General features: G+C 36.3%; 1 protein-coding gene across 4 annotated transcripts in view; it reads left to right on the plus strand.

Annotated features, from left to right (window-relative positions):
* Positions 1-19667, plus strand: part of Pxn (Peroxidasin) — a 479183-nt gene that overhangs the window by 259492 nt on the left and 200024 nt on the right. For all 4 annotated transcript variants that reach the window (XR_016550040.1, XM_090409901.1, XM_090409902.1 and 1 more), the window contains one exon: positions 12258-12374. Coding sequence is in view for 3 of the 4 variants with exons in the window: in XM_090409901.1 (XP_090266027.1) it covers positions 12258-12374 (117 nt within the window). In the remaining variant the exon portion in view is untranslated. The remainder of the gene's footprint in view (positions 1-12257; positions 12375-19667) is intronic.

Here is a 19667-nt window from a genome sequence, read left to right on the forward strand (position 1 = left end):
GGGGTTAAGGAAGTGGTTATGCTTTATACAGTGATGCAACCACTTCCTTATCCCTACATGTTAGAATACTTAATATCATAGCAGCACTATGATGTTCAGCCTTTACAACATTAGAAATATGCCCTCTAAACTTCAGTTTACTATTAACCATCACTCATAAAGCTCTAATGTCATCCACTTCCTGCAGTACGGCACACCATCGATATAGTACACAGCCTCATATTTCTGCACTCCAAAATGCAACACCTTGCACTTATTAACATTAAAACTACCATTATAACCCCACTAATTTGTCCAAATCAAAAGTATATTCAAATCTTCCTGAAGGGAATTAACATCAGCACTGCTATATATGTTTCTTCCCACCTTTGCATCATCAGCAAACAACTGACGATCTGCAGTCTGTCTACATGATATATTATTTACAAACAGTTAAACAGCAGGGTTCCAAGAACAGAACCCTGGGGCCTGCCACTGGTTAACCTCCTTTTTTTGAGACACTGCTCCATCATACACAACCTGCTGGTATTGTTTTGTTCAGAGAACCAGTCTCTGACTCATCTAACCAATATACTATCTATTCCCATCCTTTGCAGCTTGTACCAACTTATGTGGTAATCTATCAAATGCTTTTGTAAAGTCTAAGAATATCACTGTCTATGATTGTCCCGTATCTAACACACCCATTACCCTATCATCAAATGCAAGTAAATTGCTAAAACTGGACCTACCCTTTACAGATACATGCTGACCATCATAAAGAATGCTATATCCATCAACCCAATTCTATATTCTATTCCTAACCAATCTCTCAAACACCTTGATCACAACCATAGCTATACAGACTGATCTATAATCGGAAACTTCTATCCTAGAACCATCTCTTTCTTTCCATTCCTTAGGAATCTTATCCACTGCAATACTTCATTAAATAACCAGGTCAAGGGCATAGCCAACTGTGGTGCACATTCCTTAAGAATATGTGGTGATATATCATCCATTCCCACAGCCTTATTAACATCTAACCCAACCAACACCTGATACACCTCCGATTCTTCCACTTTGAATTCTCCTAATAGTTTGCTCCCTTCAGTATATTGCACTGCATTATTTATACCTGTATTATACACACTGATAAACTGTTTCAATAATTCCATTATATCTTTTGCAACTGTTATTCTGCTGCCATGACTATCCACCAGTGTCAAACTGCATGAATTATTGTTTCTCCTACTTGCCATATAGCAGAAAAATTCTCTTGAGTTAACGAACCAATTTCCTCTCATACTGCACCTTTTCTTTCTTTACCATGCTCATCACCTTTCTAGCCTGCACTTTATACATTTCATGTATCCAATCACCACTAACTGTCTTGTACCTCCTTAGCTTTTTTTTTTTTTTTTCAGTACAGCTTGTTTGATTTCACTGTTCACCCATTTTGCTCTTACTGTATTTAACTTAACTCTTGTTTTGCAGGTATACATTGCTTTTGTCAGATACTGCCTTGCGAGTTTTCTCAAGGCAGTAGCTGAGCAGAAAAGATGCAATGTCAATATCTTTTCTGCTCAGCTCATTTATCAAACATACTGATGTTAACTGAATACTAATCTTCCTATAACTCCTGCTTTATATCCATTATATCCATTTTTGGCAGTAACCTTTTCTTGTTTTAACATTTCCCAAAGAAATACCTCATGATCACTCTCACCAACTGGTGGCAAGAACCAACATCTTATTAACATCTACATCTTGTTAAGTTATCACCAAATTTAAAACATTAAAGCCTTTAGTTGCTTCAATCATGTGCTGTTTAAGATACTTATCTCTCAGAAATTCCATAATCTCGCTCTCCTTGTTCCCATACACTATCTACTCCTTCCCGTCTATATTCTGTAATTAAAGTCTCTCATCAGGATTACCTTCTTTTTATATGCCCAACCTATTTGCCTTTTTATATGCTCAACTAACCATGGCATATTCTTAAGGAATATGTCATGGTTATGTCCCTACATGTTAGAGTAGGGATTTCCATTCTTACAATTCACAATCAGTAATTTCTACATTCCCTGACCTATAGCAGCATCCTATCAGATATAGCAGCCTGTTAATTTCAACTTCACATCACACAGATTCAAAATCTGCATGCACTATCAACTTCTACACTTTGGGGACACAATTTCTCTGCAATCATGTACAGCACTCCCTCCTCCTCTTTTTACTTTTCTATCCTTTCAGAAAATTGTATATCCTTCTATTTTATTCCTGACATCACATCCTCCTCAAACAACCAAGTTTCACTTATTCCAATTATCTTTGGTATACTTACTCGATGAATGCAACAAACTTCTAGTTTCAAATATGGTTTACATTTGTGTTCAAATATAATTCCTATGTCATTCAGACCATTCTACCAGCACCATCATTCTCTATTCTAGATGCTATAACACACCTCTCTCTCTTCAGTCTGACCACTCCCATTTCCCTGATCATGATTCTGATTTCCATTCTTACCTGTCTCATCCTCACATTAATGCATCATCTTCCTTTATGAATTAGTGCAGTGGAGTGAGCCTAATTCATAAAGGAACTTTCTATGAACTTCCTATAAATAAACTGCAAAGTAACTCCCTATAAACCTAATTTTTAATAATGACAGATGATAATCTTATTATAATCTTAATATGATAATCATATTGCAGATGGTTAATTTTAATTAAAATGATTATGGTCTTCATTCTAATCCTCCTCGAAGTTTCTAGAATTTCAGCTCCATATGTTAAAGGACTATCAGTGAAAACTCTGTGACTTCTCCACATTGACCTACAAGTTTCTTTCCATCCAGTTTGTAAACAAAATTACTTCTTAGCTTCTCTCAGAAAGATAAATATCCTCCTTTCTCTTTTTCTGAAATTTATAGGATCCCTTTTTCATATGAACTTTGTTATTATGGGTGGACAGGGCGTAAAGCTGAGATTTGTTTAGAAGAACATCAACATTATTTTGCCCTCTCGTGGCATCTGTTTTCTATAAATTCTTCTGTCTTTTGTGTATGGGATAAATATTTAAAAAAAAAAAAAGTATGTTTTACTTCAAGAGCCTGATCAATCTGGTTTAGCCAGCTATGCCTTATCTACTACACATAAAATTCATTGGAATAAAACTAAAGTCCTACACGAAAGTTATCTTTCCTCTTGAAAGATTATATAAAGAAATTTATGTAAATAACACCTTTACAGTCTGAATTTGAACAAAAACAAATGCATTAAACTTTCCCAGTTTTTGGGAAATCATCCTAACTAACACTCCATATTCCTGTGTTTCATAAAATTGTAATTATTTACATTTATTTCTCTGAATTCTGATAGTTGTAGATAGACTTATCTTCCTGAAGTTGATATCATATATTGTCATATGATTGCAATTTGTGTTGGTGTTATTGTGCTTATCTCTTTTTAACTGTATTGACAATTGCCAAGACAGCTAGTCAAAAATCCTATAAATATTTATTTAAATAATTTTTTTCCTAATCTAAGTGTCATTCTGTTACTTTATAATTTCATCATTAAGCAGCTGAAAAATGTCAGCAGATTAGTTAGAAAGGCACTAGGTAATTTCAAAGGAAAATCAGTAGGTAGAAAGTTTGTCTTAAGACTGATATTCATTGAATTATTAAACATTGTATGTGTGATTCTGTACACATTTTTTTGAAATTTATTTTAAAGTATTTGAAATGCAAAGAAAAGATCTAATTTTGCAGGAAAGAAAAAATGCTTTGTAAATTTGTTCAGTGTAATTATAAGACAAATAACACCTCCAACCATCAGTTTGTTTTTAAGTTCATTATATCTATGTCTTGATCATTCCATTATAAACGTTTCATGAGTAAAGCTCAAATCACATCAATATTATATTTATGGAAACAGTGTTAGAATACATGAGTTTTTTTTATTATTATTACACGTTTCAAAGAGACAGCAGACTTATTATTGGAGCATCATTCAACTGACAACTTATTTATCATACTGAATTTTAAAATCCTTAATACTCCCCACATTAACATTTCTGTGTAATGTATTCCATTCACCCACAACTCTCCATGTAAAAATCTCCTTGTACCCCTCTTTACCACATCACGACCTTCCTATACAGTTTCTAGTGATGACCTCTTGTTTTCCCCCTCCCCTTCTCCTCTTCTATGAAAAATTTCTTCCATATCACCCTGATACCCTCTCACTAGCTTATATGCCTCAATCTTATCCCCCCCCCCTCTTCCTAGTATTCACGAGGCTCTGCAACTTACATTCTTTCAATCTGTCCTCGTGCACTTCCCACCTTTGTGAATCTTCTCTGGACTCTTTCCAACATATCCTCATCACCACGAAATCCCGGCGACCAATCTGTGCATAATAATCTATGAGGCCTGATCAAGGCCTTACACAATGGCATCATAACCTCTCTATTTCTGCATGCTGGGATCCTCTTCATTATTGCAATTATCCGTTGTGACGTCTTCACAACTTGTGCAATGTGGTCCCTGAATTTCAGGTCCTTGTCCACCATCCCTCCTAGATCTCTCATCTCCTCTATTTCCTTTAAAGTTTCCCCACCAAGTGCATACTTTGCATCCCATCATTGCTAAACAAATCTGAAACCTTACACTTTACAGCACAGAACTGATAGTTCCACTTACCTGCCCGTTCATGCAATCTGTTCAAGTCCTTTGGTAAGGATAATAACATCTGCTTTACTCTGCATTGCTCTCCCCAGTTTTGTATCATCTGTAAACTGTTGCATATCACTAGTTAAACCCATCACACTATCATTAACATACAAACTGAACAACAATGGTCCCTAAACTGACCCCTGTGGTACACAACTAGTGACCTTTCGGGATACTGCACCCCCATATACAACTTTATTATACCTATCTGACCGCCAGTCACTGATCCAACTTAGAAGTCTGTTATTCCATCTGTTTCAATTTATTTAAGAGATTGTTGTGGTTGTCTATCTAAATTATTTTTCACTGCATAATCATTTAGGGAGATCATTTTTCACTATATAAGTTAGTGAAAAATGATCTCCCTTTAACAAACCACAGAGAATACTGCTGTTATTAACCCATTTCTGTATCCTATCTCTCGCCTATCTCTCCACAACTCCAGATATACAGACTGGCCTATAATATGAAGCTACAGCCTTATCACCACCTTTATGCAGTGGAACAATTTTATCCTCCTTCAACTCCCTTCCACATGCATACATAACTTCAAGGGATGACTTCTGGTTCTTCCTCCTCTCACCTTGTACTCTTTTTATAATTCTGTCTGGATTAATCCTATAAAATCCCATCACTAACTTGAACATATCTATCATTTCATCTCTTTTCTTCCTATCCACCAAACTTCTAATTCACATTTCTTCAACCTCTCTCCATAACCTGCATTCCCAAGTTCTGATATTGTCTTAATCACTCATCACTGGACCTTCTCCAACAGTTTCCACATCACACTGAAAACCATGTGACCAAATCTGAGCACAATAGTCCAAGTGTGGTTTGACCAGTACTTTTTACAGTTGCGCAATAATTTCCTCATCCCTACATGTTAGAGTATTTCTTATCATTGAGGTACTATAATGTGCAGTCTTTGCAACATTTGCAATGTGACTCTACTCTTCAGTCTAATGTCAGCTATCACTCCCAGATTTTGAATCTTATCCACTTCTTGCATTACAGCATCATCATTATAGTACACAACCTTATGTTTCTGAACTCCAAAATGCGACACTTTGCACTCATTAATATTAAAACTACAACCTCACTCCTTTGTCCAAGTCAAAAGTCTATTCAAATCTTCCTGATGGGAATTAACATCAGCAATGCTACTTATAATTCTCTCCAACTTTGCATCATCAGCAAATAACTGAAGATCTGCAGTCACTCCACAGGATATATAATTTACAAGCAAGTTAAACAACTGGAGCCCAAGAACAGAACTTTGGTTTGCACCACTGATTTCCTTCCTTTTTTTTTGTTTCGAGACACTGCTCCTTCATATACAACTTCCTTGTATCATTTAGAGAGCCAGTTACCAATCCCTCTAACCAATATACTATCTATTCCTATAATCTATACCTTGTACACCAATTTATGAAGTAATCTATCTTGCAAAGAACAACTGTATCATACTGTATTTGATTCTCCTTTATCTAACATGCTCCTTAAGTTATTAAAAAAGCAAATAAATTGCTAAAACAAGACCTATCCTTTTTGGAAGTTATTAAAGACCTACCTTTTACATACCCATACTGACAATCAAAGAATACTATGCCCATCAACCCAGTGTTATATTCTATTACTAACTAATCTCTTCAACACCTTGTCTACAACTGCAGTTATACTAACTGGTGTATAACTGAAACTTCTGTCCTAGAACTATGATTATGGAGTGGTACTATTTTACCTTCGTTCCACTCCTTAGGAACCTTACGCACTGCAAGACTCATTAAATAACTAGGTCAAGGGCATATAGCCAACTCTTGTGCCCATTTCTTAAGAATATGTGGTAATATGTCATCTATTCCCACAGCCTTATTAATATCTAACTCAATCAACACCTGACACACCTGATTTTTTTCACTTCCAGTTCTGCTATTATATGCCTTCCTTCTACATAATGCACAGCATCATATATCTTTTGAAATGGTCAGTCTTCTACCATGACTATCCACCAGTGTCAACCTGCCATTATTATTCTTCCTCTTGCTTGCCATATTGTGAAAGAATTCTCTTGAATTAATCTTGGCCTGATCAGCCAGTCTCCTTTCACACCCCATCTTTTCTTTCTTTACTACTCTATCAGCTTCCTAGCTTGCACTTTATACTCTTTATAGATCTGGTTGCCACTAACTGTTTTGTACCTCCTCCTCCTCTATAACATTCTTTTCCAACACGGCTTCCTTGATTTCACTGTATTTCACTTGATTCTTACTCTATTTACTCGCTCAACTCTTGGTATGCAGTTATGATATACTTGTCAGATACTGACTTAAGAATTCCCATGTGCTGTCAACATCTTTCTACATAGCTTATCTACCCAACATATTGATGCTAGTTGACTACAGAGCTTCCCATAATCATTGACCTTATAATTCCACATACACTGCTTGGAAAGAAATTGATGAGCAATGCTCATCATATCATGTAATGAGTCATGTTTGTAGTGAGTATAAATTTGAAGAATACAATGTTCTCAAATCAGTGCAACTGTGTCCAGGTGAAGAGGCTGCAATTAGGGAACTGACAGAGTTTGAAACAAAAGTTGTGATAGGATGCCATGTTGGCAAATTCTTGACAAATTAGACCATCTCAGATCAACAATCAGTGATACCATACTGAGATGGAAGTGCAGATAGCAAACTGCAAGTTTTACCTGCAGTAGACAGAAAACACTACAGAAGGACTATGTAAAACACTATGTAAAAATTGCCATTTTTCAGACTGGAACATGATTCTGCACAAAATTATTTAGAACAGAGGCTCACAACATGAATTTCCATGGTAGGACTGCAATATGCAAGCTCCACATTATCTGAACCAACATGCAACATCACCTTGTATAAATAGCATGTACAGTGGTACGTGGAAGCTTAGAAAGCTGTGTTATGGAGTGATGAATAACACTACACCCTCTACCAAGCACATCAACCAATGTCAGCCTGGTTGGCTGAGTTGTCAGCATATCTACTTTCCGACCAACAGGTTGTGGGTTTGAATCCAGCTGTGGACATGGATGTTTTTGATTGTCTTTAGGTGGAAGATGAATTGCATCACCTGGTGTGAGAAGGCCTGCTAATTCAGGCCTTCAATAGGCCTGAAGTGGCTGAAAAAAAAGTTCCATGTTTGGTCTCTAGAGCAGGGTTTCCAGACTATGTAAAAATAAAGAAATTACAGTATTAAGATAAAAATGATTAAAAAAAAAAAATCCTTATCTCACCCACAATACAAATGTGCTGTGGGTTTAGTAATAATAACCTTTTTCGTGGGTGGTAACTACATGAAGATGAATGGGTATGTGGCAGATGCCTGGTGAACGTCTCTTACCAGAGCGCTTAACCCCAACTATGAAATTTGGAGGTGAGAGTGTGATCGTATGGTCCAGTTTGTGGTGCTATGGACATTGAAATTAGAGAGGTATCTGAGCATTCTGGGCAACAATGCAATGCTTCCTACTTAGTGGCATTTTCACAGCACTGATCATTGATGGAACTGACACCTCTCTCTCTTTGGTCTGACCATTCTGTTCCCTTGATCCTGACTCGGATTGCCATTTATATGTCATATCCTCACCTTTATGTATTCAATCATGTCCTGCCACAACCATATCTTCAGCCTCTTATCCATCTTCTTCCTTTCGTATACAGTCATTTGGTTGGTATCCTGTTCCACAGTACCGTTTGATAACTAGCTGTGTTAACTTAATTATTCTACACCTTCTCAGCAAACAATAGCGTTTCTAAATGCATAACACCAAACCCATTCAAATGCAATCCATCAATTTTAAACCATTCCAACTTTTCTTCAAATTCATTCTGCATATTTACAAATTGAAATTAGAGAGGTATGCCCATGAACCCTTTTACCTTGCACAACTCAGCCATCTTGAAATTCATTATCTCTGCTCTCCTGAACTAACTATTGTCATATCTGGACAACATGCTAATTACTTTTCCAACAACACTTATTATTATTATTAACACCAGACCATGGAGTCAAGACTCATTGCGGTAGGCACACACTGTTGCATACAAAGCCCATCAACCATGCTTTAAACTCAATATATCTGTATTCACCACAATATCAGGCAACACATTTCACTCACAACAACTCTCCATGCAAAGAACCTGCTCCTTATGTCCCTGCTTCTTCCTCCCCCATATAGCTTACTGGAATGTCCCCCTTGTTCTACCCCTTTCTCCCGTTTGATAAAAAATTTTATAAGGCTTTGCACACTTATTCCTGCAATCTGTCTTCACATCTCAGAGACCAATTATAACCTTAGTCAGTCTTCTCTGTACTCTTTCTAGTATATTCTCATCATGAAGACCAAGGGAACAAATCTGTGCACAGTTGATCCACATGGGGCCTGATCAGTCTTATGCAGTGGAACCCGGACCTCTTTATTTCTGCATGTTAAGGTCCACTGCATCATTGCCATTAGCCAATATGACTACTTCACAACTTGTGCGATGTGTGACCTCTGAACTTCAGATTCTTGTCCACCACTACTGCAATGGACCTTGTCTCCTTACCTTCCTGCAAAATTTCCTCACCAAGTGTATACTGTGCATCCCATTGTTGCCTACTAAATTTCAGAACCTTACACTTTACATCGAACTGACAGTTCCGTATTGTTGCCCATTCATATAATCTATTCAAGCCTTCCTGTAAGGCCACAGCATCTGCTTGATTCCTTATCATCCTCCCCAGTTTTGCATCATCTGTAAACAGTTTATTACTGGTTAAACCCATCCCAATATCATTAATATACAAATTAAATAACAGTGGTACCAAAATAGATCCCTGTGGCTCAACACTAGTGACTATCCTCTTCCAGTATACTGTATCCCTCATGCACAACTTGCTGATATCTGTCTGAGAGTCACTTGCCTATCTAACTCACTAATCTCTCATCCAATCTATCTACTTCAGTCCGGTTACCAACTTGTGGTGTGGCAATGTATCAAAAGCCTTTGCATAATCTAAGTATACCACTGTATATGCTCCTTTCTTGTTCAATGCATTCAACACCTTGTTATAGTACACAAAGTGGGTAAAACATGTGACCCCCCCCTTTAAGAAACCAATGCTGACAAGCACAAGGAATACCACTGTTATATACCACTTTTGACCCACTTTTGTATCCTATCTCTCACTGATATCTTAACTACAACCCTGCGTATTCAGACCAGCCAATACTTTGTAGCCTTTGCTTTACCACCACCTTTGAAGTGGAACAATTTTGCCTTCTACTCCTTTGGGACTAGTGCAGTTGCATGACTTGTTAAACAATTAGGCCAAGACTAATGCTATCTCCTTAGAACATACCTTTAAGATTCTTGGTGTTATGTTGCCTTGTTGACATCTAACTTAATCACTCATATACCTCTTGCTCACTGATAATTAAGTCTTCTCTCATTTCATTCTCTACATTTGAGCTTCTGATTTCACACTGAGAATGAAACACCCTAATGAATTGCTTACTGAATGCTTCAACTATGTCTTCAACAGCAGTTACCAATCTCTCACTTTCATTATCATTTCATTAACATCTTACCATAATCATTCTATTTTCTATTTGCCACAATTATATATAAAACTCTCAAGGATTTTTCTTGGTTTGATTTACTAATTTCTGCTCATACTGCATTTTTGCTGTCCCTTAACTACTGAGTCACTCTCCTGGCCTGCTCTTTATACTCTTCATATAACTGATTTGCAAAGTGCCCTCTTCTAGATTTCATGCTTAATACCCTCATTTATCTATTTACTCCTAACCTATTCAGTCTTTGACCTTTTGAATACTTTCACATATTGATGCTGTTAGGTATTCAAATCTTTGTTTCCAATCAGCATTTATTTCATTACCAATCGACTCCTCAATCCATGCTACTCTAAGCTGTTTCCTAAGCTTCTTATAATCACCACAATACTTCCACATATATACTGTATGTTCCTCACAAAAGTCTTCATATGGCAAGCCACAACCCAGGATCACCTGCTGCAACCTCTTAAAATCTCTATCAATATTCCTTTTTTCACTAACCATGTCATTTGTGCCCACAACTATCAATAATTCTGATGCCCTCTCTCTTTTCTTCTCTGCAAAGCATCAGTTATTTGTTTTGGTGTTTCACCAGGAAAGCATCTTTTGTGTACTTCTAAAGATGGAGTCCCCATACAGTTATATATGATTATCCTTTGACTCATTCTTCATAACAATAACTTCCTCTTGCTTATTCACGCAAGCCAATAGGTGTTTAATCTCATTTTCTAGATGCTTCATTTCACTTTTCATTTTCACCGACTCCTGCCTAAGCTCTTCTGTTATGGTCCTGACTCTAGCTCCCTTTTCGAAATGCTCTAACCTATTAATACACTTTTGACATACGTTAATGCTTTCTTTCTTTTCGTTTACTGTAACAGTCCACAAATCTTTCACATTTGTCAGCACATACATAAAGCAATTTTTGCATGCTTGGTTGAACAGCGGGAAGGAGTGATGACAAGAGGCCATCCCTGGAAGTTACGAAAGGAAACTGTGAGCAAGAGGGTGAGGAGTGGTTTCTTTGCATGGAGGGTGGTTGAACCGTGGAATGCATTGCCTGATGGAGTGGTGAGAGCGAGAAGGGTCAATGAGTTTAAGGAGTGGTATGATAGATTTTGCGTTTCTTAGGGGGGGGGGAACCTCCCCTCAATGAGTCTTGACAGACTTTATGTGAGTCTTTTGACTCCATGGAGGCCTGAATAATAATAATAATCCACTAGGAAAAAATCCTGGACAGAACTTGATCTTCAAGCCAAAGCTTTCCATGCTACAGATGTGCTATTCTTTACAGACACCATTTTCAGAAAGCAGAAGCAGCAGGAACAAACAAGTAGCATAAACACAGACAAAATTCCTGTAACAAACTATTGAAGAAACTTGTATCCAACAGGAAAAAAATGAGGCACAAATGTATGATAAAAAGCCAGACTATACACTATTTAAAAATAATTTTCTTAGCATAGCTCAAATGTACTGCTACATTCCAATTAATGATGTTTTAGTGATGTTGATGGCACCATTTCTTGTTTTGTTGCACAAAGTGTTTGCTTTGATTTCCATGTGATGAAATTTAGTTAGATTAATAAGTCATGCCTCTAACATTGTTAGAAGAATGATGTATCCTTTAGTTGCGAAAATCTGAATTCAACCTCTTAAGAATGCAAGAGAAAACATTATTCTAAGCATTCTAGAAAGGGCAGCATTATTCATGGAGAAACTAATTGTTCCTGTGGCAAGTCATATTGGTTGGCAGGCATGTGCAGTTGACAGCTGCATCTGTGAATGGACTGTTATATATAATGTGCAAAATATTGAAATTTTAGGTATGAGTTATTCAATTAATATGGTTAGTTTTATTTTATATTCTTAATGGAAAGCATGAATTTATATCAAGTAAAATTTTACTTTCTAATTTTTTTACATATCTAGCACCTCCAGCATTTCTTGATCGACCTGGAGATCAGCTGATTATGGAAGGCAAATCAGTAGAATTCATTTGTAAGGCTGATGGATCTCCTAAACCTCAAATAGTTTGGACAAAAGGAGGTAAGACAGAAATTTTAGAATCATTATTAAAAAATTGTGTTGAATTTGTCATTTATTATCAGTGGTAAACTAGAAACTGATTTTGACTTTAAAGATCAACTCTATGGTGGACTCAAAAAAAAAAAAAAAAAGTTAGAGGCAGTTGCTGAAGAGAGGGGAAAAAGAAAAGTATAAGGCATACCCTGGTCATATGACTTTAGGTTCCAGACCACCATAGTATAGTGAAATCACTGCCTAATAACACTTTTATGCAGTCATGCTGTGAGTAAATACCATAACTAAAGCATTTATTTATGTCAGATATACAAACAAAAAATTTAGAATAATTTTTTTTTGTGAAAGTTATTCTGAATAGCTTGGCTTAAGGGAACATGCCAACCAGTTTGTTCATCAATCTACATCATTAAGCATTTTTCCATTCTTACCTCCTTTGAACTGAAGGAGGTATAAAAACTTGTCTGGTGTAAAATCAGGAGTAAGACTAGGGTGTGTACTATCCCCACTCTTATTCATCATCTATATGGATTGCATTAAAGAATGTAGCACTAAACTTGGTAACAAAATATCATGCTCTTAAATAAAATAAATAAATAGTAGTCTGCAGGATTCCTTAACTAACTTGAATAATGAACTGAAATGAGTATCAAATATCAACAATAAAAAGATGAAAAGGAAACCTATAGAGCAGCGTTTCTGAACCGTTCTAAGCTTGAGGACCAGTAAAATGCCTAAAACAATTCTACGGACCACTAAGTTATGTAATTTTTTTTTAAATGTATGTGGGGATTACCAACATTTACATATACATTTACAACATATACATATTACATTTACATATTTACATACAAATTTATATATACATATACAACATTTTACATATACATAAACATTTACAAACACATATATGGAAACATAATTAAGTTAGAGGTAAATGATTAAAAGTGTATCATCACTGAACAAAGTTTTAATTTTTATTAAACAAATAAAAGTATCGGTTTCTGATTTGCTGTGGGCAAATGAATGGGTATGTCAGCGCTGTCCTGCTGAAACCCCCATTCATCTGTCCACAACAACTTTTATATTTTATATGTCATCCCCATCCATCTATCCACACTCATAAGTTCACCACACAACAATATTTTTAGCGCTGTTATTACCATGGGCAAATGAATGGGGAAGGTCAGCACCGTCCCGCTGAGACCTTCATTCATCTGCCCACAACGACGTTTATCTTTAATTCCCTTCATCTACCGTGAAGGGAATTACTTTTATCTTCGCGTACTCTTGATTTGACCTGTGACATGTAAACTGTTCAATTTGCTAAGTGCGTTATGAGACACGTGAAAAATGTTGTTCAGGGATGTCATCCATGGATTCTCTCATGGATGACATCCCTTGTCCTGTACAAACCATTCCCTGCATATACCCAAAAATTTCACTCAGAACATCCCAAAGCCATTAATGCCCCCATCCACACACACACACCCTTCCGGCCAATACGAATCGCGTTATTTCCCTGAGGAGTTTTCCATGACAAAAAAAATTTAAGACTCCTGTTATGTGAGGTCTTTCCCGATATCTATAAACAGTCCAACCCATGATGTCACTCGCAAAGTGCCATCCACGTGGTCTGGCGCATTTTCCCACCAGCACCATATACCATATGCATGTGATTTGTACTAATCGTGTTATGATGGTGGTTTTAATTATATCCATCCTGTTTTATCCAGAGGCACAACTGGTCATTGTAAATCTGGCAGATTCATTAATCGTGTGGTGGTTTTATTTATATCCATCCTGTGGGCTGCTTATATTCATTACGTTGTGATGTGTGTTTCTGTACAATCCATGACCGCACGGCTGTTGTCTGCATGCCGTACGGTCATGGATTGTCCTTGCCAGCAGAGCTGAGCCTCACCGTCACGTCACTTTGCGTAACTTCGTTTCATCCCCGATTTTGAAAATGGATTAATTCCAAAACCAGTAACAAGAATAATCGGAAACTGTAGTCACATTAAATAATATGATATAATTATGTTATTTCTTACTTTTAATGAGATGGTTCAGCTTCTTGGCCTTTGCAGAGTTGTTGGATATCTGGCTCAATATTGGTCAACTTCAGTCGAAGAGAGCAGCACACACACTAACATGATTTCTGTATTTTGTTTTTATTTGAAGGAGCAATGCAAATCCTTTCTCACAAAGGTAGATTGTAGAAAACGGCATGACGATTTTCAGTGCTTCTTCAGATAATTCGGGAAATTCACTTCTCATTGAAAGTGAGATCCAGAATTGAGCCAAAACCAAGGTCACGGAATTGCATTTTAAGCCCACTGTCACTTGAAACCTCGATTAACTATTCTTTTTCGATAATGAAAGGTCGTTCTCGTGACTATAAGCCTGAAATAGATCTCGAACCCACAGAAATTTTTATAAAAGTTATTCAGAAAATATGTTTCAAAATTCTGTTTCAGAATTTTGAGGCGGTCACAAACCCTTTCCAGAAACTCAGAATCAACAAAAAGATAATTTTCCACTAAAAAGGATTCCAATGTTTGAAAAGGTGCAAATTATCTGTCTTTTACATAACTAATACACAACACCAGTTTTGTTTTTTTCTCGAATGACTTTATTTTGTCATAGGCATCAAGTACAGTTAAAGAATTTCCCTGAAGGGAGAGATTTAGTTCATTTAATTTCAAATAAAATGTCTGAAAGATAAGATAGTGTTGATAACCATGCTTCGTCAACAAAGAGTGATGCAAAATTAGAATTACGTTCATTTACAAACAATAAAACTTCATGCCTTAATTAAAATAACTTTGTTAGTACTTTGCCACTGAAAATCCAGCATATTTCAGAATGGAGGAAAAGTTGTATATATTCACTGTCCGTTTCATCGCAGAATATTGAAAATGACCTGTTATTTAGCTGTCGAGCCTTAATAAAATTAACTAGCTTTACAGTGTCGTTTAGCACAGTTTTAAATTCCTGTGGCATTCCTTTGGAGGCCAACCTTTCCCTATGTATGAAACAATATACCCAATTCATATCCAGAGCCACTTTCTTGACCAGAAACAACCCACTATGTCTGCCTGTAAGGGTGGGAGCTCCATCCAAACAGAAGCCCATGAATTTTTCCCAATGCATCCCTTTATGTATTATGTAATTATTGAGAGTATGAAATATTTCTTCTCCAGTTGTTCGAGATGACAGAATATCGTCATGAATGTTGTTATCATGCACATATCTTAAATAGCATATTAACTGCGCATCATTTGTAACATCAGCAGTCTTGTCTATTTGTAACGCATAATAAGGACTCTTCTTAACTCTTTCAATTAACTGAGATTCTACATCACCTGCCATGTCATTAATTCTGCGACCAACAGTGTCATTGAAAGAGGAGTCAAATCAACATCTTTTAGTAACTTGTTGCCGAACATAGTTTTTACACATCTTTTATAGTTGGAAGTAATAAATTTTCCCCTCTAGAATGAGGTTTCCCTGTTTTGGCTATGCGCAAACTTAAGAAATAGATGCTTCCAGTGCGTTGATATTAATCGAGCCCATGCGAAACTACATCTTTCCCATGATTTAACGTGGCTAAAATTGGCTTCGTTTTTTTTTTCTTTCAATTTGCTTATTTTTCACATCACAATGTTTAGTTTCTAAATGTTGGAGTTTTGCAGGTTTCATGCACTCGTTCGACAACACTTCATAACACAAAGCACATTGAGGTTTCTGTTCACTTTCATCTCCACACCAAGTAAATGTGAATTCCAAATATGAACTGTTATATTTCCTACTGTATTTTTTCTTTGAACTACTTGTTTCTTCTACTTTAACAGTGTCAGATTTACTCTCCTTTACAACACATGTATCACAATTAGGGTTAGCATCACCTGTTTCATTGCTCTTCTTTTCAAAGTCCTAGTTCTAAGCCACTTTTCTATTATTAAAAACTGTTTCCAAAAAATATATAAATACCGGGGTTAACTCACGACATGCTTTGTCCAGTTATCTGCATCAAGGTAAGTGCCATTTAGCACTTTTGAAGGTATACTGAGCCTTGGTTGAGGGTGGAAAACCTTCGGTAATAAAAAATCAATAAACAACAAGAACAATTGGTTGAAATGTGGATAACATATGTTCACTTCAAATCTGACAAAACAGCAAGGGAAGGTGGAAGCAATAAAACTATATTGTTGTTCACTTCACCCCTCTTATTATTCGTCATTCTGCCACTATAAATTATTGTAGTTAAGTACCGCCTTTGAACATTCGGATGCTATTTGTTGTTTTCTTTAAGTCTCCATTTGATTTCAATAATTTTTACCTACTTATTCAATTTTAATTTATTTGGATAACTAAAAAATATATATTTATTTAATTAATTTAAGTCTGCTTGTGGACCACCTGTCCCATCGTCGAGGACCACCTGTGGTCTGCAGACCACAGGTTGAGAAACACTGCTATAGAGCAATAAAAGAAAAGATATTTAAGCAAAATATTCGGTGAAGATAGCAAATACGTTAAACATGGAAACCATCATCATCAAATTCCTGCCATGTACCCTCAAGGGGTGTACAGGATATGATAGTACTACATGAAAAATTTACACCATTAAACTTCCTATCTACAATTTTCCTCCAAATCAGTCTGTTACTTGTCAAGACTCAAACAGTATCAGATCTTTTATTTCTATCATCTAAGGCACTTTGTACCGTATCAATCCACCTATATCTTGTTCTTTCTCTGGGTCGTTTTCCTGCCAACCTGCAGAGAACACTTGTTTTGCTAATCTTTCCTCGCCCATTCTATTTAAGTGACCATACCACCTGAGATTAGCTCTGCTAACGCATTCCTGGATGCTGACAATGTCAAGTTCTTTCCAAATATCCTTGTTTTTAATATGATACTGCCATTGATGCCATCTGTTCATGCTCTAATCTTTCTCAGGACATTTCAGCTACTTGGGACAATTTTTAGTGAAGATGGTAAATTAAATATGGAAGTGGACAACAGAATCAACAAAGCTGGTATGGTAGGAAGTCAACTGAATAAATTCATATGGAATAAGAGAGAAATTAGTCGGAATACAAAATTAGCTGTATACAAGAGAGTTTTCAAACCAGTTTTAATTATATAACCATAAGTTAATTATGGATTTGAGAGCTGGGTCAGAAGTAAAACACTTGACCAAAGACTAGAGACTGTAGATATGAGAAAACTGGTTTGAACACTGTCTTGTACACAGCTAATTTTGTGTTCTGACTAATTTCTCTCTTATTCCATTTAAATTTATTCAGTTGACTTCCTACCATACCAGCGTTGTTGATTCTGTTGTCCATTTCCATATTTAATTTACCATCTTCAGTAAAAATCGTGCCTAAGTAGCTGAAATGTTTTACTTGTTCTATAAGTTCTCCATTCACAATGCAGTTGATATTTTCAATGTTTCTGCTATTTTCATTGTCTTTGTCTTTTTAATGCTGACCTTCATACCATATCTATTACAACAGTTATTCAATTTAGTCAGGGAATCTTGCAGACTTGTAGCGGATTTATTTAGAAGCATAACATCGTCTGCATAAAGCAAAGAGCTGGCATTAACATCTCCAATTCTGATATCATGTTTAATACCACTTTCCTTCATAATGTGATCCATATAGATAATTTCCCATTGACACCATATAATTGTAGCATATTGAATAGCTTCTCTCTTGGCACCTTGTCATATGCCTTTTCCAGATCGACAAAACTTAAATACTGATCTTTATTATATTTCCATGCTTTCTCAACTATTTGTCGTAAAGTGAAGATCTGATCCTGACAGCCCCTATTTGGCCTGAATCCAGCTTGTTCTTCACCAATCTTTTCTTCCACAATTCTTCTCAACCGTTTCTCAAGTATACTTGCATAAATCTTGCCAGGAACACTCAGTAGGGAAATACCTCTGTAATTCTCGCATTCAGTTTTATTTCCCTTTTTATATATGGGTACTATGAGAGCTCTACTCCAATCATCGAGAATACATCCCTCTGTCCAGGCTTTCTGAACTATGCAGTGCAGCCACTGTAAGACTTTTATATCACCATATTTCAGCATTTCTGGTCGAATATCATCTTCTCCTGCTGCCTTTCCACATTTCAAGCCTTTGATGGCTTTTCTACTGTATTCCTGATTGCATGCCTGGTCAGTGTTTTTTACCACTGTGCTGTCATCACTGCTTGTTCCATTTAGCAGTTTATCAAAGTAATTACTCTATACTTCAAGGATATCTTTTCTCCTGTTTTCATGTCACCTTTATCATCTCTAACTGCTTTTACAGTACTCTTTCCTACATTTCTAAGCTTCTTCAACAACCTGCAGAATATTTTGCCACATTCTTGATATTTATTTTCTACGTTCTTGCCAAAGTCCTCCCATGACTTTTGTTTAGCCAGTTTTACACAGTGTTTAGTTTCTTATATTTGTCTATGTATTCTCTAAGAGCACAAGATGACTTATTTGCCAGGAACTTTTGATATGCTTTCTTCTTTTCCTTCACTGCCTCTTTAACTTCCTGTGTCCACCATGGAGTTCTGATTTTTCTATCCTTGCAGACAACCTCACCACATGCCTCTCTGGCTGAATCAATCAGGGTTTTCTTCAATGCTTGCCACTGAATCTAAAAGGTTAGGTTCCTGTTCTCAAACTCTTTTATTTTTAATAATATTTGTGTATTTTAGTATACAGATCACATCTGAGAGCTGCTCAACTTTTATTCTCTTTAAAAGTTTCTTATATGTTATTCTTTTCAATATGAAATTCAATTTTATCCTGCTCAAGGCTAAATAGTGATCACTTCCAATTTCAAATCCTCTGTACACTCTGGTGTCCTGCACCAGGGAGAAAACATCACTATCAACAATAACATAATCAATAAGACTTTTCTTATTCCTTGCCTCTTCTCTCCATGTGAATTTGTGCACATTTTTATGTTGGAAGATGGTGTTAGTAATAACCAGTCCATGCCCTGAGCAGAAATCCAACAAGTATTTGCTATTGTTATTAGCTTTGCTCCTTTCTCCAAATTTTCATAAAATATTTTCCCAAAAATATTTTGAAAATTTTTGACAATCATTTCCTACTCTGCTATTTAGATCCCCAACAAGGACCAACTTTTCCTTTTTCATTTTGTCAGCTGCTTTTTCTAAAGCATCAAAAAATTCCTCCACTTCTACCTTAGTAGAATCGTCTGTGTGACCATAGGCACAAATAAGTCTCATTGTCCAATTCCCCATTCTG

This window comes from Typopeltis vanoorti, chromosome 20 (genome assembly GCF_054136105.1).
Source record: "Typopeltis vanoorti isolate ZY-2024b chromosome 20, IOZ_Tvanoo_1.0, whole genome shotgun sequence".
NCBI classification, from domain to species: Eukaryota; Metazoa; Arthropoda; class Arachnida; order Uropygi; family Thelyphonidae; genus Typopeltis; species Typopeltis vanoorti.